At 39.1% G+C, this 22894-nt stretch overlaps 1 protein-coding gene and 2 long non-coding RNA genes across 3 annotated transcripts; 2 read left to right on the plus strand and 1 right to left on the minus strand.

The window, feature by feature from the left end:
* Positions 1–410: 410 nt before the first annotated feature.
* LOC141606781 (caffeic acid 3-O-methyltransferase-like) lies at positions 411–3922 on the minus strand. The gene is made up of 4 exons (XM_074426088.1): positions 3460–3922; positions 2193–2503; positions 1761–1825; positions 411–924 (listed from the first exon to the last, which is right to left on the minus strand). The coding sequence occupies exons 1-4, from the start codon at positions 3873–3875 to the stop codon at positions 625–627; spliced, it is 1092 nt and encodes a 363-aa protein (XP_074282189.1). The 5' UTR covers positions 3876–3922; the 3' UTR covers positions 411–624.
* Positions 3923–8091: 4169 nt separating this feature from the next.
* On the plus strand, positions 8092–9236 carry LOC141609503 (uncharacterized). The gene is made up of 3 exons (XR_012527445.1): positions 8092–8180; positions 8996–9038; positions 9139–9236. It is a non-coding gene; the product is annotated as an uncharacterized LOC141609503 (long non-coding RNA).
* A 679-nt stretch (positions 9237–9915) lies between these two features.
* LOC141609504 (uncharacterized) lies at positions 9916–12526 on the plus strand. The gene is made up of 4 exons (XR_012527446.1): positions 9916–10195; positions 10332–10430; positions 10826–10904; positions 12187–12526. It is a non-coding gene; the product is annotated as an uncharacterized LOC141609504 (long non-coding RNA).
* The last annotated feature ends 10368 nt before the right edge of the window (positions 12527–22894 follow it).

A 22894-nucleotide genomic window follows, 5' to 3' on the forward strand; every position in this document is an offset into this window, starting at 1 on the left:
CATTATCGGGTCCGGTTACTTAATCGCATTGCTACAATTTTTTACCATTAAATTTAGTTTTTAACCTATTATTTGGTTTAATTACTTCATTACTAAGTCAAACATATCAATTTAAACACAAAAACACTTTCATTTTGATCAAAATTAAGCTTAATAATTGTCGGGTCATCAGTTTAATTGGGTCAACTTCGGGTCGGGTTCGGGTCGCATCGAGTAGCAATATTTTCGGGTCCTATCGAATCGGGTTTGCTCGGGTTCAAGTCGGGACAGACTTGCCAGCTCTAGATGGCACTGACCAAATGAACATGAGGCCATGCACATTTAACAAGTTGTGAACTAACCATGCACGATCTCTCAAAGCATCAAAGAAATTTTACTAAGCACTCGGCCAATAGAAAGCAGAACAATACATAAAACACAAACCCTAATATCCTATGAACCGGATTAACCCGTAATGCTACGTTATCAACCCGAGTTCACTACCGAATTAACAGGGATGATGCTGCCTGTATAACCAACTCCAACAAAAACACAATTTAGCAAGCAAAAATAAACTAGCGACCAATTATAAATCAAACGCCAAAACATGCATTGAACCGCGTGCCCAACAGGGCGCGCGATGACTTAATGCTTTTTAAGGTACTCCATGATCCAAGTATCACAAGCATAGCTAACAACTCGAAAACCTTCAAATCCAGCTTCTTTCCCTAAGGTCTCATACTCGGTTTTGGTCCTTGCTTTTCCACCGGGAAATGTCATCATAATCGCGTCGAAAATGAAGGCGTTATGCGCTGACGGACTGTGCTCTGGCAATTCCGGTACAACATACTCGCACATTATTAATTTCCCTTCTTCTGGTAACGCTGCGTAGCAGTTCTTCAGTAATTTCAGGCAATTTTCATCGTTACCTGTTTGAAATGTCCACTGCAAAAAAAAAAAAAATTATATGAGTGATTATTACTGTATTTCTACCGTCTCCCTCTAATTTAGTGAGGGACATAATAGAGAAAAAAAAAATTCAGTGGGTCCCTCACCCCATTATGTGAGAGGTCTCTCAATAATGCTATTGAGATACCGTCTCTTTGAAGTTTTTGTGATTTCTTTAAGGATGATCACTACGATTGTATGATTTAAATATGTCATGATTTAAGGTTAATAATTAAAAATGCGTTTTGCTATGTCATTGATGTTGACGAACTTTCCTTAGAGTTCCCTAATCAATTAATCATGGGATTTTTTTTTGTTTTAGTTGACTCAATTAATAATCGACTATTAAACTATAAAATTCATTATTAAAGGACAATATTCTCGTGACTAGACGTGGTAAATGGGTTGGTTAACGAGATCGATCAAGTTAGTCCGGGTCGGTCATTTTGGATTCGCAAGAATTTGGGTTTGATCGGACTGGGTCAGGTCATTTCAGGTTCGGGTCATTTTCAGGTGTGTTGTTGTCAAGTTATTGTGGTCAGGACTCAGGTCGGAGAGAGTCGGGTTGGGGGTCAAATTCAGGTCCATTGTTCGGGTGCGGGTCGTGTACAGGTCGAGTTAGTTTTATTAGTTCTATAGTATTTAGATGTCAATTGTGCCTTGTTCATTATTACATTTATTTATTTGCTCCATTTAGACTAAACTGTATACAGTATACCTTTGTCGTTTTAAGGTATCTCGGTTATTTGTTTATCTCTCTTTCTTCACTCTTTCCTAAGCATAATATGAAAATGGAGCTGTTAACAGAATAAATAAAATTATACTCCGTATACCTTCATAAAAATAGTGTCAGCGTGAGGAACGCTAACATACATGTCTCCTGCTACATGCTCCACTCCTACATATCAAGGGAAATACCAATGTAATTATTGTTAAGACAATAGAAAATATGCATGAATCTTCTTGTTAATTAGAGATTGAAACGTAATTGAAAAACGAGTTAATGTCATCGTTTAATGTTATGGAGTTATTCCGTCTTTTCTTGTTAATTAGTTTTAATGTTTGACTTTTTCATTCGCAAGAGTCAGGAATCGAATCTTTGACCACTTGTTTAATAAATGAGTGCTCTTACCACTCACACCAGCCAACTTTGGTTTAAATACCTCATTTATAACTTACGAGGTTCATAAATTCTCACAACGAGATTATACGTAGTACAGCGTTCGTACAAAGATCAACCGAAAGAAAGAAATAAAGATTTTTACCAGGATAAGTCGGGGCATCTCTGATAATATGAGGTAAGTCGAAATTGATGGCCTTAATATTGGGATATTTGCTCCGAATCATGCTAAGGGTAAGTCCGGTAGCTCCACCGACATCAGCAATTGATGTAACGCCCTCAAATCCTTGATAATTTTCCAGGATTTCTTTCATAACAATGGTAGAATGATGATCCATTCCATTGAAGAACACTTTGTAAAATCTTGAATCTGTGCCAAGATAATCAAATATTCCCATTCCAAATGCATTGTTAAATGCTGTTCCTCCCTCTAATACTGAATCTTTCAAATGCTTCCTGTAATTATAAGTACAGTAGACAGTAGTATTTAATTAGATACAAATCATTGAAAATTGTACACACATGGGAAGAGGGTCAACTGGGTCGAGTTCGGCTCAAGTCAGTTTGGACCAGGTTAGTTCGGGTTTGCAAGAATTCAGGCCGGTCAATTTGGGTTCGGGACATTTTCAGGTATGTTATTATCAAATTATCATTTAGGGATAATGGTTAGTTTGCAACATAAATATTCGAATCGGGTCATATAGAGTAGGATTAATTCGGATTCGGTCAAATTCGGGTTCTCAATTCGAGAGTCGGGTCAACAATTTTGTCAGGTCTAGTCAATAGCAGTCAAGCAGTACGTTTAAGTTTCTACATCACTCTCTATTGTATGGACTTCGCATAATAAGAATAAGAATAAGAATCCGGATGATGGGACACAATATGGAGCAATGTTGTTAAGATCTAGATTCTAACTTAGATCGATAGGGAGGGTATCGGATCATAAAATCCTAAGATCCTACAAACTTACAAAATATAATATTTTTATTTTTTAAAACGAAATAATTGAAGATCAACACACTTATTTATTGTTATTTATCCATAAAATATTGATAATTAATGATCATTATTGTATAAATATGCTTCTACAACATACACAAAATTTGGGTTTCACGATGTCCTAATATTAATATTTTTACTATAGATCGGATCGTATTATGATCTTATCTCTATAAATTTTCAGAAGAATAGAATTGTAAGATTCTACAACGATGATAAAATATAGAATTCAGGATCGGTCAAACATTTTTTTATCGCAAAATCGTAGATCCGAATCCGAATTTTGATAACAATGAGATAGAGAGCATAAAATGAGATAGAGAATTGCTATCTGATGCTCCAATCATTTGTACATTAAATATAATCTCTCTTATAAAGAATAAAAAGGTATTTAAATAAAAAGGTAAACTAACCAAGTTTCCATGATAATTTTATCGTGCATGAGATCAGCAAATGCAGCATAAGAAACCTCATCATCATTACTAACCAAGAATTGGCAAATGGGTCCAAGCCCATACAGCCGCTCGAGCTTGCCATCAGACCCGACCCTAGCCGAGAAAGTCAAGATATCAAAGCTGGCTAGGAGGCGGAGCATGCGGTCCAAGACCACGGGAGCCTCAGGGTTCTTGGTTGGTAGTTGGGCCGCTATCTCCGAAGGAGAAAGCTGGCCCATGGGTCCAGCAGTCTGGATTATGTCTAAAACTTTAAGTTCTAGTACAGTTTTGAAAACCATAGATGGCACGGACCATGAGGCCATGCACATTGCTAATGAAGCCGCCTCGTCAGTGGCATGGTTCATTTGGTTACCCGGACGACTCATTAAACTCATTTTTACGACTTTAGAGGATCTCGACACGATATAAGAAAGATAATCTTAGATGTGAATTAATTGGAGGTGATTGCTACGATGGAGAAAAATGCCAAGACTTGAAGGGTTTATATAGTAGTGTAGTCCACTAGTCCGTATCATAGCGTTATTATTCTAGGTGTGTAGCTATGTCAACTTCTAGAGAACCTATACGCACTATTATATCATACTCCGTATTAAGGTACGTTTTTCCCGAAATGTTCGTATATTAGTTATTCCTTCTGTCTCAATCATTAGTTTATTTTAATTAAAATATTCTTTATGATAAATATAAAAGATAAAAAAATGATTTAAACGGAAAGATTATGAGCTAGTTTTTAACATGAGATTTGTTACTAACATAGTGTGAAACGACAACTGGTGCCACCTGGCATCAGGTGCTGCCGTTGTCTAAGCTAACACATTTTGGTTCCATCATTTAACGACAATGATGTAAATGGTACTTCCTCTATTCAACTTCATTCTACCACTTTGTTTTTTCACGTTACCCAACGCGTGTTTTACGCGGTAAATATCGTTAGCTACGTATGTGCAAAAATTATAGAAGTTGGATATTTTTAATGTACTCGTAAAGACGAATTAAACAAGATTACACATCAATATATTTTCACTTATGTGTTGAGAGAAAATCGAAATTAAATGTACATTTGTGAATAGTGTAGAAAATAGAAATAAGTAGAGTGGAGTTGAATGGAGGAAGTATAACACTAGAAACCCTAGATACGTGGCGTCGAGCAAGATTTTGCTAAACAAATTAAACCTACATCATTAAAATATTGACGTAGTTGCCAGTTTTTCCGTTGATTAAATGATTTGACAAAATATTTGAAAATGTTAAAAACAATGTCTAATTTACAAAAATAACCCTGGTGATATCGAAATTGGGTAATACTGGGTGACTCTATCTCATTTTCCATAATGAATAATAACCTACAATATTATAATTTAGATGCTATATATACGGGTCAATGTATTAAGTCTTTATCTTTGTGTCTATTAAGGAGTATGACACAATCAAAAAACGATCATTCGTGATTACTACGGAGTATAACACACTATAGTATAATGGATAATGGATGGTTAGTTGGCAATTTGGCATTATAAATGAGTAATGGAAGTATAATTGATTTAGGGGTTGGGACCATGGATGAGATCACGAACCAATTGATAGATCATCATAGTATAATTTTACTTTTTTTTACAGATTTGAAGTTAGTAATTAATAAGTATAACATAAATTCTTATTTAAAATTAGACATATTCATCTTAAATAATAAAACATTTAAATATTTAAATAGATGAATGAGACAAAAAATAAAATGTTTAAAGAATGGCAAATTCTTATTTTACATCTATCTACATTCTACCTATATGAATGAAGTAGAATTCGACTCATTTTATATTTAAGTAAATATGACCGTTTTAAGAAAAACCAGCCGTAAACATTATTAATTTCAGATCATTCATCCCATATCTAAGACATGTCAAATTCTGACCCGACCCGAAAGCCCGATCTGTTTTTTCAGGGTCAAGACCCGGAAATTTCGACTAGACGACCTGTTTGACCCGATCCTAAAACGAAGTAACGGTTGTGTTAATCCGTTCTCGTGTATAGTGCATGTTGATGATTTGATAGGAATCATATGAATGATGTGTGCTGAGGTAGATGATGATGATGGGCGGTGAGCGTTCATAGATGGGTAGTATATAAGAACTAGGGTTGAGCAAAACCGGTTACCCGACCCGGTTTTGCAAATCGGTTCGGTCCCCGGTTTTAAAAAACCTTAAATTTCTTAAACCTCACCCGCACCTCTTTTAATCCGGGTAACCGGTTTTTCTAAAATTTTCAAACCGGATTTGAAAAGCGGTTACCCGAACCGGTTTTCAAACCCGGTTTTTGGTTGAATGCTCTTGAATGGCACAATAATTATGCTGCCAATTTGACTTTTGAAGTCCGTCGTTGTCAAATGTTAAAATTACTTCATAAAAAAGTCATATATATTAAAGTTCAAAGATTCATAGACATGTAAATGGTGTTCAAAACTACAATTAAAGAGTCACAGACATCTAAAATTACTTCATAAAGAAATAGGCTTTTGATGTTTTGGGCCTAAGTCTTGGCTTGGGTGTGTTTAACTCATAAATGAAATTATGTTTTTGAGAAAAAAGTCAATCCGGTTTTAAAAGCGGTCTCCGGTTTGGTTTTATTTAGACCCGCACCGCACCTCATTTATGCTTAAAAATTCGGTTCGGGCCCCGCACCGGAAAAAATCCGAATTTTCCGGTCTCCATTATTCGGGTTTCGGTTCGGTTTCGGTTTAAAAATGCGGTTCGGCTTTTTTCACTCAGCCCTAATAAGAACGGTTATGTTTGTCCTTGTCGGGGTGGATGGTTGACAATTGCCTTAGTTCCTTTTCACCTGGTGTCGTAGGAGGGCATGAGTTGAACTTCGGGGACACTAAACCAATTATACAATACAATCGACACACTAGATTACTGAGTAGGAGAACCTACCTTTAGCAACCCGCAGCGATTGCGCGCACGACCATAAGACAACAAGCAATCATAACCACCTATAACAACCACTATAACCATTTATTACTACTACCATAAACACAACTGAAGACCCGTTATTTTAGGGCGAAACTCGACCCGTTGGGTCAAAGATAAATCAAAATTTTTATTAAAATATTAATATTTATATATTTTTTTGAAAATTACTATTTAAAATTACAAAGACAATTAAAAAGTCAATTTTATATAATTAATATAAACATTGAATATAAATAAAATATTAATTTTAAATATGTTTTACTTTTTAAAAAAATATTTTTTATTAAAAAAGGCGTTAAAAAAGGTGTTTGAAATTATTTCTTGGCCCGTATTGACCTAACCCAACTAGTAATCTGTATGATCCAACCCGTATCTGACCCGACCCACATAACTCAACCCGAGACCTGCCCGCACGACCCGTTTGGCAGGTCTATATATCTTTGATCGCATATTCTCTGCCAAATGAACGTGCCAAAATTATAGTACTACATTTTTTTCGTTTTAAAACTCCAGCTTACGTGACATAAGCAAGGTAGCATCATGTGGTGTGTCATTGCTATATGTTGTTATTCATGGATTAATTTTATTACTTATATTATTATTGTGGTTAAGATATTGGTTAGTAGCCAAATAACTTGAAAAGGTGATGGTTGGGGCCCAACTATTATAAATATTCCTATTACGCTCCCTCATTCAAATGCCCGTTGGGCTTGAAGAGTTGTCAATTGTGCACCGGCTCCCCCGTACCGTGTGCTGGGTTTCCACTTCGAGTTTTTGAGGAGTTTTGAGGGAGTTTTTGAGAAGTTTTGAGGTTGCCAGGATTCGAACCTGTGACCTACGGTCACACTGGCTGACTGGCTCTGATACCATGATTGATGAACCATCTCAACCAAAATCTTAAGGTGATGGTTGGGGCCCAACTATTATAAATATTCCTATTACTCTATTACTTTATGAGGAATCGAATATTATACATAAACATAAATTAAAGTTTTGATTTACATATTATTGGAACATATTAATCCAAAAAGATTAACCTCGTAATAACATACAACCCTATCAACGTTTTCAGCTAATTTATCACGAATCTGATCTATAATCTGAATATCTGATGTACATAGAAATTCTGAGTTCGGATTCTTTGTCCCATTTTCATGTTTCATCTCGTGTCCCACTAACTCTCTAATTAATATATTAGCATTAACCATTAAAAATTACTGTGTAAATATTATAAGAAGATTATGTGTTAAAAGATAAAAATTGTGAGACACAAAAAGAAATACATAAGAGAATTCGGACTCAGAAATTATTAGACCAGAGATATTCTTAAATTAAAAACTACATGTATAATTATTTGTACACGTATCACTCCATCGTAAGGAGTAAGAAACAAAAGCAGAATCCTTACTTCTATAAAAGTGGGAACTTCATTGCACTGTAGCAATGAATAGTACCTCACAAAAACCCCCCTCTGCCGTTAGATCTCCCATTTAGATCTCCGTCCTCCATTCTTCATTCACTCACAACCACATATTTCCCATTCTCTCTGACTCTCTACTCCATTCATTCCGTCTCACTCTCATTTCTCATTTCTCATTTCTCATTACTCACTACTCATCTCACTCTCAACCACCGAGTTCCTCTCAAATATCACAGTGCCATATGCGACGATGCCGATTTCTTTCTTCCTGCAGTTGTTGCGCATCCATATAGGTAGTTCTCATCCTCTATTATGCCTTTCTTTGTTGATTATTTTCATTGGTGTTTTTGTTCAGTTTAATTTTATTTGATTCGATTTATTGTTAATTATATTGTTGTAGTTGAATTAGGCGATCTTTAAAAATTAGGGTTTGTTGATTTCCCTTTCTTTAGTACCATTGGTTCTTTGTTCAGTATGATCCGATTTATTGTTGTTTGTGTTGTTTGTAGTTGAATTAGACGAGAAGCTAGATAGAAAATAAAATGGGGTTGTTGGTCTTGCACGATGACTATCAAAGAGTATAAACAAACCTTAAGAACATTTCCAGTCCCAACATAAGCACAAGAAATCTGGGTCATATCACAGTGCTTCCCGATCTTCTCGTTGAAAGTCGTCGAGACTTCAGCAGTTTACTCCACGCTTTCATGCCATAAATAAGCAAAGTTCTATTGTCAATGTTTTTATAACGGAGCAAAGTGCTATGGCGGGCTTTCCTGCCATAAATAAGCAAAGTGCTATGGCAGGCAATGTAGACTTCTCTTGCTTACTCATGCTCAGACATTGATAATTAATTATAAGATGAGGATTACGTGTCGTAGCCGGTTGTCGGGAATTAACACAGTAGTAATCGATTATTGCTATAGATTTCTCCCTTGTCCATCTTAATTGTCGGTCAGCCATTCTTAATTTAACCCATAGCTTGAGTTCGGAATGAGAGGTGTTGTTTTGTTCTCTAATTTCTTTTGTGTTTGGTTATCGTTTTTGCGATTTTGTGTTTTATGTTTTCCTTGGCCTTTGTTTGCTGATCTTGTTTTTGTTGTGGATCCAGTTTTATCAGGCTGTGAAGTGAGGTCTTTAGCTCAGAACACGAGGTACTTGAATGCTAATCGTAACTATAGCATACTAAGTCGTACCGTGTTACAGAGTTTTTTGCGTTTAAAGTTGAGTTTGTAATTATATGCGTTGTTGTAGGATATGGTTGTGATCTGAACTGACGAGTGAGCTCCTAAGATCAAAGCACGGGCGGCTTGGCTACTAATCCGAGCAATTGCCCCCCTTTTATCATTGTTGCGGTGGTAAGTAGTACTGTAATCCTGGGCTTTTTTACTCCTAATCGGAACTTTACTCTTCTTTTTATTGCTTTTATATATATGTTGATTGTGGTTGTTGTTGGTTGCAGTTGTTTTGGGCTACGGGGTTAGAGTATGGCCTCATAACACGAGGTATTGATTCTAATGCAACCATAATTAGTTTTTTTTTTTCTGGGGTATCCCCTTCCCGTTATTGCTTTTATATACATGGATTGGTGTTGTGATTGAAGTTGTATCGTCTGTGGTGAGCGGGGTTTTTAAAATTAAATATGCGAAGTATTGATTCTAACCTTGTTTGATTTGGATTACTGGCTTGCTGCTGCGTGATTACGTCTTATCGTATGTTATTTTAGTCTTAGATAGTTGGGGTAACTTGTGTTTTCTGTATTGTTGTTATTTTTTATAATCAAACCTGGTTCGGTTACTTTCTTTTCAAGGTGTTTATAGTTGAGGTACCCCATTTTTTATATGCTTTATTTTAGGAACTCCTTGTGATCTGGATGTCAATCCACACCCTTTAAAAAGGGAGTACCTCACGGTACTATTCTTATGATTTGTCTTGTCACTGTCTTGCTCATTCTATTGCTTTTGCTGATTTATTGTTGATTTCTGTTGCCGCCTTTCTTCTTTTCTTGCTGCAGATCCTGTGTATATGTGTTTGTGGGGGCATGGAGGTGCTGTTGGTGAGGGCCGTGGGGCGGAATTTATGTGTTGCATTCTTCGGTATCATTTTGGGGTTTGCTTGAGGTCGTTCTTTTGGCTGATTTGGGTGGGTTGTTTTTTGCCTAATGAGGTTTTTCCTGCTAATTGTTTTTCTATCGGTGTGTTATCAGGGTTGAATGACCTCGTGCCTGCAGTATTCAATTATGGTATCATATATGGAGTATGAGATATGGTGTTGGTTTGTTATCGCTGGTGCAGGATTTGGCGTTGTTTAGGTACGACCGTAGTTTTCCCAAATCCACGCCTCTTATAGTTCACTTGTGGCATGGTTTTGTATTTTCATTTGTTTACATTATATGCTTTCTACACTTCAATTGCTTATATTTGTGGCCTTTTTGGCTGTGTTTGCAGCTTTTGTTGAGGGATACGAATATCATACTGAAGTTCAGGGTACAGATCAGACCATTCCGGATAATTTTCTACCTTAGAGTTTGGTGTACACGATCTTAGGTGAGCGAAAGTTCAATTTTGTCCAGTGTTTTGTCATTGTCGAGGATGCTCATACGACGACAGTTGCTTTTTTAATTCGTAAGGTGGATTACTACTAGGGAAGCTGAATAAATTAACATTTTTTGTCTTTGGATTTCAGTTTGGAATTTATTTTAATCTAAATTATAGACCCAATTTCATGAATTCATGATTTTTCTTTAGTTTTTTTACACATGAAAAAAGTAACTTTTGCGCTGTCGCCGCTACTCCGATGTATTGCCCATATTTTAGAAAACACCAATATTCATTCATCTGTCTCAATTTTTTAAATTTCATTTTAGTCTTTTGTTGCTTTTTACTATTGTTCAAGCTTTCTACTAATACGATCGCTACTTATGTTTGGAACCCGGTAACAGGTCCCTTTGATGTCGGAAACAGTCATAGACAGACGAAGACGCTTGGAGAGCAGTCATAGACATTCGTGATTTCTGCGAGGTACATACCGAAGCATTTACTTTTGTTTACTTCTCCTTCTCTGCCTTGTTCTCGTCCTTTCACCCAGGCCACAATTTCATCTTCTCCACAAACAGATAACTTTTCATCTTGCCAACTATTTTTTGTTTTTCCCATATTTTAGTCTCCTCTTTACACTTTTTCTATTTCGGTTCCATCATGCTCTCATTTCCTTCCCCTTTTTCATTGTATTTATTCATAATCTGTTCCTTCGATTATAGCTTTTATTTGTTTATTTATTCATTCTAGATTGCTTTTTGTAATTTATTTGTTCATCTTGCATGATTCCTTCAATTGTTGTTTGTGTTTTTCTGGTTGTGATTGTAATTTTGTTGTTGAAGGCTACGGAAATCTGGCAGAAGGTTAGGCTCTACATTTACCTTTCAATTCAAATTTCTACCTCAAATTATCATCTTAATTACTCTTTTATAATTAATTTAATTTTTCCGGGTTTCATTTCCGTTATTAGCTCTTGTTTGGTTAATTTGTGAATTTAACTTTAATGATTATTATTTAGTTTGAAATCTGTGCCTGCGTACTTTTTCTGGGTAGCATTTCCCTAGGTTTTGTTTGCGTGGGCTTGAGAATTGTTGATTTGACGCTAAAATTTGACTGAGTTTTGTTGATGGCTCAAACATATCTTTTGACTATTGTTGATGCACTATTTCATGTTGCATACTCTTAGAGGCGACTGACCTGGGATGGAAGAGCTAGCTATGTGGAGCCTTACTTTTGAATTCTGATGTAGCAACTTTCCAATTTGAAACTAAAATTTGCATGTATTTGATTATCTAAATAGTTTTTATCATTTTTCAAAATTTCTGTCCATTTTCATATATAAAGTAAGCAAGTTGCTCACATTGATTGCCATAGATGTCTTCTTTACGCTACTTTGGAGACAATGTTAGTCATTCTCGAAATATTTTGGAAACAATGTCTTGTTCTTTTAGGAAAATGAGTTTGTGCCGAAGGCTTGACACCACCGTGCTCACATGAAAATGCATTGATTTATTATTAGTGGTAGAATAGCAATACTGACATGCCAAAAAGACCGTCGTCGGGTTTGGTACTGAAAGTGTAACACCAGTGACACTCCCACGGGAGCAAAGGGTGGAGATATCAACATGGAATTTCGTATTAGTTAGATTATTATTCATGTTGTGTTGTTTATCCTGAACTTTCAGAATTTGCAACATTTATGCACTTCCGATATATGTATATTATCATTTGAGCCTCACCATAAATACATGCGATTTATATGTAGGAACGAGAGGGCTACCCTGACTACATCGAGCACAAATTAAGGACTACTAAGTTGTACGTTCAGGTCGTGCCAACCACTGCTCTTTCACCAACTCAAGAGCTGAAGTGGGTGCTCAAACAATTCTCTCTAATCTGAACACACAATAGTCCAGGGCTATCTTGTTAACTTTTGGTACGCTTCTGTAATTGGTGCACACTTTCAACCCAAGTATAAGGAAAGGTATCAGAGTTAGATAACCCAAAAACAGTTGTATAGACAGCTGGATTGGAAATAAAACAAGCAGCTTATTTTTGGATGTAGCGGAAAGTAACTTATGACTACTAGACAAACCTTCAATTTTGTGTATAAGTAGCTATCTTTTCTACAAATTATATGCTTTCCTCACTTTGTCCCATCTTAATCTTAGCTAGCTTGTATCATCGTGCCTTTATTATGACTTTTCAGTGCTGCACACTACGCTCAAATTCGTGTTCTAGCTGTAAAATTGTGCGTGCTAACCCCTAGACGTCCTATATGAATTTGACCATCCACAATAGTAGAGTAAGGCTACTGATATGTCTGTTAAATAGTTGCGACTGAATTGGCAGACTAATTAACATTCTATTCTATACGCCAACGCACATTATCTCAACAACATTCATGTTGGTCTTTCATAAACAATTAACCGAATTGGGGCTCCGCGCCCGGGAGGGCGCGGCGCAACAACTAGTGTATATGAAAAAGTAAGATTTTTTTATATGCACATTTGCATGGTATGATACTTGACCCGCTATCCGTCTTAAAGAAGACTAACTAAAAATGATATTACTGCTCGTCAACTCTATCCTTTCTTAATTAAACATTATTTTTATGAAACCAACAAAATTGCAGACTTTATGGCTTTTATTGGACATTCATGTCCAACTCTTTTGAGGTAGTTTGTAAACCGGTGGCTTCAAATTACCTCTATCATTCAAAAGTGACTATATAAAAAGAAAATAAAAATGTTAAATTTCTGAAAATAACTTGAGCAAATACAAATATACAATGACCTATGAAGGTTGACTTTTAATTAGTGGCAAGCTTGTCAAAACATAATAAACTCGGTACTTCTTGCCTTCTTGAGTTATTGGGGAGGTCATGTTTAGAATATGAGATGCATAGTCAAAATAAGTTCGTTCTTATCCATTGTGTCTATTTTAAAAGTGAGTTACTCATATCTCTTCATAAATTTATTTAGGGCATCTAAAATGAAATTGTTTTTAAACTTAAAACATGCGTAAAACAGTACTGAGCACAATTTTGCAATAAAACGGGATTTTATGTGCAAGTCGAACCACCTAGAGGTGGCCGGTGGCCAATTATACGGGTTGGCCCGGCCTGACCCACTCCTCGGATTTTCTCTGGCAATACCAGCTAGCCCAGCTCCCAGCCCGTGAATAAGTCGGGGGCTTCAGGGTTTATATTCCTAAGTTTGGCCCGCCAATGAACCTGCCTTTGACCTGCTTGGCCTGCCTTTTGCGAGAAAAAATGAAAAAATGGACTAGACTTGTGAGCAAGGCCAACCTGGCCCGCCTACTACCAACCAAGGGCCGGCTCAGGGTCGGCCATCCCTTGAACCGGCTCGACCTGGCCAATCCGCCCTATGCCTAAGGGCCGATTTAGAGTCGAGGAGGTTGAGCCTTGTCCAACCCATGAGTCCGTGACCACCTCTATTCATACCCATGCATTTAAGTAATCAGTTTTTAATCATTTGTTTATTTTATTGTTCTTATATTAACATGGTGGATCGTAATTTTGTGGTAACGAAATTCTTTTTACACAAGGTTATCGTAAATTGAATCTATAATTAACTTATTACTTGTATCACAATAATAATATTTTCCGTGCCTAATTTCTTTTAAATCAAAGAATAATACATGCTATTTTACGTCTAGTTCGATAATTTATACATCAATTGTTTCTCAATCACAATCTCAATAAATAACTAAAGACTAAAGTCGTCGAATTGATTGTACTATGAGGTGTAATATTGCACAAATTCTTGTTTGTGACGGACGCTATCCGTCACAAACAAGAGACGGGTACCATTTTACCTCATAAAGTACCCACTTTTTCTCTCTCTGCAACACTATTTATGTGATCCCTTTCTCCACTAACCCATTTTGTTACCATTTTATCTCACAAAATATCCGTCACAAATGGTAACCCGTCACAAGGGAGACCAATTGGTAATATTGATCGCGTATTATTCTAGGGTGATTTGAGAATATTGGAAGTAATTAAATATTCATTTGGAAGGTGTTATTTTTTTTTTTTTGACAACAATAAACCGATTATATTAAAAAAAAAAAAGTACATAAAAGTTTCTAGCCTGTAGCTAGACTTACAGACCAGGAAGGATAAAGAACAAGTAAGTTGCGGATTTCATGTAAAGAATTCCGCACACATATTGGTACTGACAAATTAGCTGCCAGAACGGAAGATAGTTTTCGACAAGAAACCTTGAAGGTGATGTGAATCGTAGCCCGAAGAGTGGGCACGACGCATAGCTAATAGAAGAGCTCTAGTAGATCTTTGCAAAATAGGAACGGACTCGGATCGTAGTGAGAGTAGTAGAAGTATGAGTAGTAGTCCCGAAAAGGATTCGAAATGGAGCGGTGAAATGTTCTTTGGTGTTGATCTGCTAATCAAAACATAGAAAGAGACCGCTGCCTGGTGAAGTGGTTGTGGTGATTGGACAGCACAAGAGAGTTTGGTCACTGGAGAGGATACGAACAAAGAAGACCAAATACCAGGAAGTTGGGTATGGGAAGCAGCGAGGTGATCCGTAAGATGACATATACGCCTTGGATCCATCGGGCCATCCTGAAAAACCACCGAATTCCGAACTGTCCAGATGGCCTGAAGAACACAACAGAAATAAAGTAGACGGTTATCCGAAGTAGAGGATTGACGTTGAAGATAGGAGAGAAAATCAGCGAGCCAGCAGGTAAAGGGGATGGTAGGATTTGCTGAAGTGTTAATTCCAAGCGCAGAGGATTTCCATATATGTTGTGTTACCGTACATGAACGGAATAAATGCTCCGTAGTCTCTGGTGAAGAGTGACATAGGTGGCAAAGAGGACTCAGGTTTGCACCCCTCGACACCAAATTTACATTCGTTGGCAGAATGTTGTGCGCCAATCTCCATAGTAGAAGTGGGAACTTAGTTGAGGCGCGCAACTTCCATATGAGTTTCCACGGGAACTTATTAGCAAAAGATAGAGTACAGTGAGCGGAAACCTTAGACCATAGGAAATAGTAACCTGATTTAGTAGAATAAGTGCCATCCTCCGTAAATTTCCAGTAAAGGAAGTCATCAATTTCAGGCAGAGGAGGCTCCATAGTGATGATTTCCTTAGCACACCGAGCGTCAAAATAACGGAAAACTGCAGCTGGATTCCAGTCGCCTGAAGGGAGCAAAAGGGCAGATAAAGACGGAGGAGGAGTCGTCGCAGAGGGGTGGATAGAGGGAAGCTCACCGTGTATCCAACGGCTCGACCAAAGACTAATCAGTTTACCATTTCCAATTTTCCAGCATAGGGCTGGTGTAGAAGCAGCTACCGCACGACAAATGCCGGTCCATAAAAAAGATGGTTGTGAGATGCGAGATTTTGCGGCTGGGATGGGCAAGTCGCGGCCATATTTTGGAACCAAATACCTGGCGGTTAAACCTGAAGGGTGAGATTTAATTCGCCAAAAATTTTTAAGAAGCGAGGCCTGACTTAAAATAAAGGTGTTTTTAATGCCAAGACCTCCACAATCCCTAGGTGCTTGCAAAACTTCTCTTGAAACCCAGTGGATGGAATGACGTTTCCAGTCATTGCGCCACCAAAAAGCGGCAATCAGGGAATCAATCTTACGACATATCCCAAGGGGAAAAGGAACAGTAGCCATTACATGATTAAGTGAGGCAAGCAGAATTGCAGAGATGACGATCAACTTACAAGGTTGACTAAGATGAAGTGATGACCACGAGGCAATGCGCGTTGTCAGCTTGTCAAGGAGAGGGTGGAAAGCCTGAGATCGTTTACGTGGGATATCAACCGGCACACCTAAGTAGTTGCCAAAAGAGCTAGTAGTCGTCATCTTCAGAAATGAAGACAAATGCGATCGAAAATCAGAAGGCGCGTTAGGGCTGAATTTTAGGAAGGATTTATTCAGATTTATCATCTGTCCCGAAACAAACTCGAATTCCTTGAAAAGATCCCGTAAAACCTCAAAAGAGGTAGGAGTAGCTTTACAACATAGGAGAGCGTCGTCAGCATAAAAAAGGTGAGAAAAGTAGGGGCATATCTTGAAATCTTGAGGCCCAGAAGATTGCCAGCTTTCTCAGCTTTAGTCAGCTGTCGAGATAAGATTTCCATACAAATAATAAAAAGATAGGGTGATAAAGGGTCACCCTGACGAAGACCGCAAGAGGAGCGGAAGGACGCAGAGGGCTCACCATTAATGAGAACCCTATACGAGACCGTGGAGATACACTCCCAAATTAGATTTCGCCAAACCGAAGGGAACCCCATATGGTGCATGACAGCCATAAGAAAATGCCATGAAACCCGATCAAATGCCTTATGCATATCAAGCTTAAGAACAGCGTAACAATTAGAACCCTTTTTAGACTTATTCACATAATGTAGTATCTCATGTGCAATGATGCAGCTATCAGACATAAGCCGACCTGGTACAAAAGCCTGTTGAGTATCCTGTATAAGAGAGTGAATTACCAACTTAAGCCGATTAGCGAGACACTTGGAAGCAAGCCGGTAAATAACGTTGCAAAGGCTGATGGGACGGTACTGAGAAAGTAGTTCAGGGTGATCAACCTTAGGAATGAGAACGATATGTGTATTGTTCCATTCCTTCAACATAACCCCAGAATTAAGAAAACGTAAAATAGCAGAAGTAACAAGATGTCCAATCTGAGGCCAAAAAACCTGGAAGAAGCGGGGTGTAGTACCATCAGGCCCTGGAGATTTCGAACCATCCATACTTCGGAGCGCGCGTAGGACATCAGAAGCTGTGAAAGGTGAAGTCAGCATGGAGCTTTCAGCAGAGGTAAGAGACGGAAGCTCAAGAGATGACAGAAAAGCATCAAAATTATCAGGGGGGAATGCATGAGATGGAGGTGGTGCAGCGCCTAGGAGATCACGAAGGTAAGAGAGTACCTCAGCTTCAATATCAGATGGTTCATGAAGCCATTCCCCTGAAGGAGTTCGAAGAGCGAGCAGCCGTTGCTTAGACGATCTTTGTTTAACTCTATTAAATAAGAATCTAGACGGGAGGCCATCCAAAATTTCCCTACGAAGCTTCACTCGCTGGAGCCAATAATCATGTTGTTTTGTTATTAGCTGCAGTCGACTTGAGCGCAAATTTTGTAATCAAGAAGAGACAAAGTCTCGCAATAGATGCTGAGAGGAATGGTCCAGATCATGTTCAACCGACGACCAATTTATGCCATTAGAAATACGATGCTTAATAACCCAATTCAAAATAGCATACCGGACCGCGGCCAACTTACGGGATAACACATACATAGAGGACCCTTCTACTTGAGTTTCCCAAGCAAGATTTACCACTTCAACAACTTCAGGTATCAGAAGACACCAATTATCAATGCGGTAGGGCCGTTTAGAAGACTTTGACTGCTGGAATAAGTTTAAAATAATAGGTGCATGATCAGAGATGAGGATTGGTAAATGCAGAATAGATGCATTAGGAAAAAGTTGAAACCAATCTTGAGTTGCGTATGCACGATCAAGACGTTCCATGATGCAGTGCACGTTTTGTTGGCCATTCATCCAAGTAAAACGTGGGCCAAAGAAAGGGACATCCAGCAAAGTGTTATGAAGTTTCCATGTTGTAAAATCAGATTGACCCCGGATTATACTCGAGCCACCAAGCTTGTCGCAATGCAATTCCACTTGATTAAAATCTCCTACAACTAGAAAGGGGGAGTGACCCGAGATTACGAAAGAAGTTCTATCCCACAAAGCCAAACGATACGTAAAAGAGGGTTCTCCATATATGAACATAACATATGTAGCATACTTTATAGAAGGATTTATGTCGAAAGCCACATAACAAAAGATATAACGAGGGTCACTACATATAACTTGGATAGTAACGGAATTATCCCAGCGCAAAAGAAGGCCACCACTACGACCATTGGAGTCTACACCAAAAAATTGGGGAGACCAAGCCGAGCAGTCTTCATATCACCATATCTACAGAGTATGGGTTTCTTGCGAAACAAAATTAACGGATGATATTTAAGGATGCAAATGAAGTAAATACGGAATTGTAGGATCATCCGTCTCACCAAATCCCCTACAATTCCAGCAAAATATAGTCATTGATACACGGGTGGTGAATTAAGGTCCACCACTGACTGCGACGAACTCCAAGTCTTCATTGCTTTGGTACAAGATACGAAGAAGAGAAGAAGGAGTTGGCGAAGACTTTAAAAGATCCAAAAATAACCAACCCTCAACTTTAAAGCGTTTGTGGGGTAAACATTCCAGGGCCTGGACGTCATATTGACGATTCCGCTTCTTAGTCACAGCAGATGATCCCAAGCCCAAAATGATTGGTGACTCACTTACCCCTGAGTTGATGCTGGCCTTTCTTGGCCTTCCTAAAACTGAAAAGTCAGGAGGTTTAGGATTAACATAACAAAAGGGAGGAATCCCGGACTCATCAAAAAGCAATTCGGGACCGTAGATAGGAGATTATCCTCGGGGCAAAACAAAGGAACAAGTACGATTAGAGCGTTTGAATCGCACTGTACTAAAGGAATTAAAATCATTTCGTACCTTTCTCTTGTAAACAAAAGTCACCTTTCTGCCACAAGATCTCAGAGGAGGCACCAAAGGCCCAGCATAAGCAACGAGCGAGTCACCAACATCAATAGCTTGTGATGGGATAGGTGACGCGTCCAGCCCAGAAGAAAGATAGTCGTCCATGTTGTCTTCAGTGACATTTTCGTCATCACCAGATAAGAACTCGTATATGAATATATTATTCTACGAGTGAAAAGGACAAAAACTCTCATCAAAGAGATTGACAAACTGTGTTCACATGTGGCATAACTAGCACAAAATCTCAAAATCTCATTGGTGCCCGTCACAACTCACAAGCTGAAGATGGATAGTGCGCCTCTCACACAATATGCAAGTGGCATTATCAATGGTTCTCCCCCTCCCCTTATTGTCTTATTGTGAGAGTGATACTATCCGTCTTCAGCTTGTGACGGATAGTGTCCGTCACAAGCAAGACCAACTGACTAGCTAGAGGGGTAACCGAGCCGATTTGAGCTTGAGCGTGGAGCAGGCTCGGAATCGGCTCGAAAGTTTGAGTTTGAGCTTGGAATCGGCTTGGAACCCTCCAAGTTTAAAAAGTTAAAGGTCGGAATTGACTCGGAATAGAATGGAGCCCAACTTGAGCTCGATTAATCATTATTTTCTTTATTTTCTTTAAGATAAATAGGAAATATAAAAAATTAACAATTATAATAAAAATATAATCATAAATACTAAAATAACATTTCAATAAGAATTCGGCCCGGATCTGGTCAGCTGGTTCGGATTCGGATTCGGATTCGGTATGTTGGTGAATCATCAAAACAACTAATCAATTCATTCCAACAGAGTTCTCTATATTCTACAATTGACCAATTCACTCTATCTCTCTTGTTCTATTTGTAACACAATAATTTATGATTAATAGTCTGCCGACTTATTGTATCATGAGTTGCACGACGACTAAACAATAACTTTAAAATCTTAGACCAACGTAAGACAAGAATCAGAGTATGTTTATTCAATTTAATTATGAATTCACAATTCATGCATCAACATTTCAACAACCACTAAAATTTCTTAATAAGTTTAAAACTAATAGTTCAACAAAACTCCTCACAAACCGCAAATTATAACGTCTCTCTAGGGTTTTCTCTGTGAGAGTCCTAGTCTTTGTTCATCTTTGATAATTCCTTCTTGATCAAGGCCTTCCTCTACAGCAGGTGCTTGTAGGTTGGTTTTACTTCTTCGATATCTTTCAAAGTTGGTGTTTAGGGTTTGGATTGTTTGTTAGGAATTTGTTTTTCTGCGGTTTGGGGACGAGATTAGGGTTGATTGGTTCTCGTTTCGCTTTACTATTCCATGGTGCGTGGTAGTTGTAGTAAGGGGAAGGGAGTTATGGGTGGCTTGGAAGGTGGGGGAGGTGCGGTGTTTGACTGGGACGTCGAAGGTGGTGGCGTGCAGGAGACTAGGGCAGAAACTATACTTATTGGCAAGATTTGGGCATCGAAAACAATTAATATTCGTGCTGCTATCGATACGATGCTCCGAATTTGGAATCCAGTTGGGCGTGTGATGGGCAATGTGCTAGATGCCAAAGAACGAATTTTTATCTTTCGTTTTGAAGATGAAAGGGATAAGATTAAGGTGCTCGAAGGTCAGCCGTGGCACTTCGATAAGTATGCATGGTGCTTTAATGAATCTAACGGTGAGGAGAAGATGACTGATACCCCGCTGTTCTATCTTCCAATCTGGGCCCGAATCTATGATTTACCTATTAAGGGACGGATGAATGAAGATAATTTGAGTCGCCTGGGTTCGCAGCTGGGTAGTTATGTTGGTAAGGATGTTGCCGCTTTTCCTGAGATGGAACGAGCAGTTCGAATTCGAGTATTACATGATGTTAGGAAACCTCTTCGATCTATTGTTGAAGTCCGTATGCCAAATGGAAGAGTGACGGCGTTTGATGTTAAGTATGAAAGATTGCCCATGTTTTGTTATGGGTGTGGTGTGTTGGGACATGGGGAGAAAGACTGTGCAGACGGACCGTATGAGGAGGAGGAGCTAAGGTTTGGAGATAAGTTGCGTGCATCACCGTGGAAGGGGGGTAAGGCGGGTGTGACGGAGGGCAAGAAGACTAATAGGGACTTACGGCCTGATTTTGAAGAGGAATATAGACGGAGTGAAAAGGAGATGATTGAAAAATTACAACGTTTTGCGTTGTCGAATGCGCAGAAAGTTAGGATGGGGAAGACAAGGGTTGAGCTGAGGAGTATTGTTGATGAGGGGGAAGCGTTGGTTAGCTCAGATGTTGTGGGGACGGGTGAGGTTTCTTTGGTGGAGGGGCTGACTGTGGGGACTAAAGGGCCTCCTTCGGATGCGCTGGTTGTGACAGAAGAGGAGGAAGCGGAGGGTAGGAAGGGTGATGGAGGGGAGCGGTGTACAGAAGGGGGGTCTGCTATGGTGGGAGTGGAAGCAGGTGTTGTCGTGGGGCTGAATGGGGGTGGTGTTGGGTCGGGGCAGGGAAACAAGTGGCAGAGGATATTGCGGCAGGAGGGTGCGAATTGTGTGCCTGCTGGACAAGTTCTTAAAGCATCATTGTTGAATGAGAATCAGAAGAGAGTTAGGGGTGATGATGAAGTGGGGGAGACAAATGTCTCGAAGAAGTCTATGATTCACAGGGATGTGACGATGGTAATATCTGAGGCGGAGGCTGATTCATTTCAGTCCCGCCGGGCCCAATGAATCTTTTGAGCCTTAACTGCAGGGGGCTGGGCAACCCCGCTGCAGTAGGCGGTCTGAGGAATTTGCTCCGTCGGGAAGCGGCTAGTATTGTTTTTTTGTGTGAAACGAAGTTGAGCAGTAAAGAGATGGAAGGTGTGTGGAGGAAGTTCGATGGCTTTACTGGGGTGGCGGTGGATAGTGTGGGAAGGTCGGGTGGTCTCGCAATGTTATGGCGGAATAATATTTCTTGTACTCTTCGATCCGCTTCGGTACATTATATGGATTTTGATGTGGAGTTCGATGGGGAGAAGTGTCGTATTACTGGCTTTTATGGTTGGCCTGCTATTCAAGATAGACATCTTTCGTGGCAGCAGCTTCGAATTTTGGCAAGTCAATCTCAGGAGCCTTGGTTATGTGTGGGCGATTACAATGAGATTCTGTATTCTACTGAGATGAAGGGTGGTTCAAGAGCTCAGTGGCAGATGAATAACTTCAGGGATGCAGTTGACGATTGTGGGTTGAGAGATCTTCCTTATGAGGGTTATGAGTTTACTTATGACAATGGACAAGCTGGCGATGATAATAGACAGAGTAGAATTGATAGAGCAATGGGTACAGATTTGTGGTTTGATAAGTTCCCCTATGTTAAGCTGTTCCATCTCGTTCGTGAATGGTCTGATCATGCGCCCCTGAAAGTTGTTTTTGATAAACGTGTGAGTGAAGCTAGTGGGCTACGAAGGCGGTTTCGGTTTGAACATGTCTGGGTTGGGGAGGAGGGTTGCGAGGATGCTATTCGAGGGTCGTGGGATGATAATGATGTTGATGTCCTGGAGACTATTTCGAGATGTGCGCAAGCGTTGCAGAAGTGGAAGGGTTTGAATATAGGTAAGATTGTTAGAGATATTAATACCAAGAGGAGGAGATTGCGGGAACTGAATGAGAGTCCTCGGAGTGTGCGGTTTGTGCGTGAGAGGCGAGGGTTGATACGGGATATAGCGAAGTTGATTCGGCAGGAGGAGCTTTTCTGGAGGCAAAGGTCGAGAGCAATATGGCTAAAGGATGGTGATAGGAATACTAAGTTTTTTCATAGAAAGGCGACACAAAGGAAGCAACGGAATTATATAGGCCGATTGGTGGATGACAATGGTTGTGTAAGGGTTACA

Source organism: Silene latifolia, chromosome 10 (genome assembly GCF_048544455.1).
Source record: "Silene latifolia isolate original U9 population chromosome 10, ASM4854445v1, whole genome shotgun sequence".
NCBI lineage: Eukaryota > Viridiplantae > Streptophyta > Magnoliopsida > Caryophyllales > Caryophyllaceae > Silene > Silene latifolia.

What these genes read in the sequence shown, in the direction of transcription:
- LOC141606781 (XM_074426088.1), bottom strand. Translation starts at nt 3,875, where the DNA reads ATGAGTTTAATGAGTCGTCCGGGTAACCAAATGAACCATGCCACTGAC. An exon ending in AGATGCCCCGACTTATCCTG is followed by an intron (nt 1,826 to 2,192) that starts GTAAAAATCTTT and finishes CTTGATATGTAG; the next exon opens with GAGTGGAGCATGTAGCAGGA. An exon ending in CTGACACTATTTTTATGAAG is followed by an intron (nt 925 to 1,760) that starts GTATACGGAGTA and finishes TTTTTTTTGCAG; the next exon opens with TGGACATTTCAAACAGGTAA.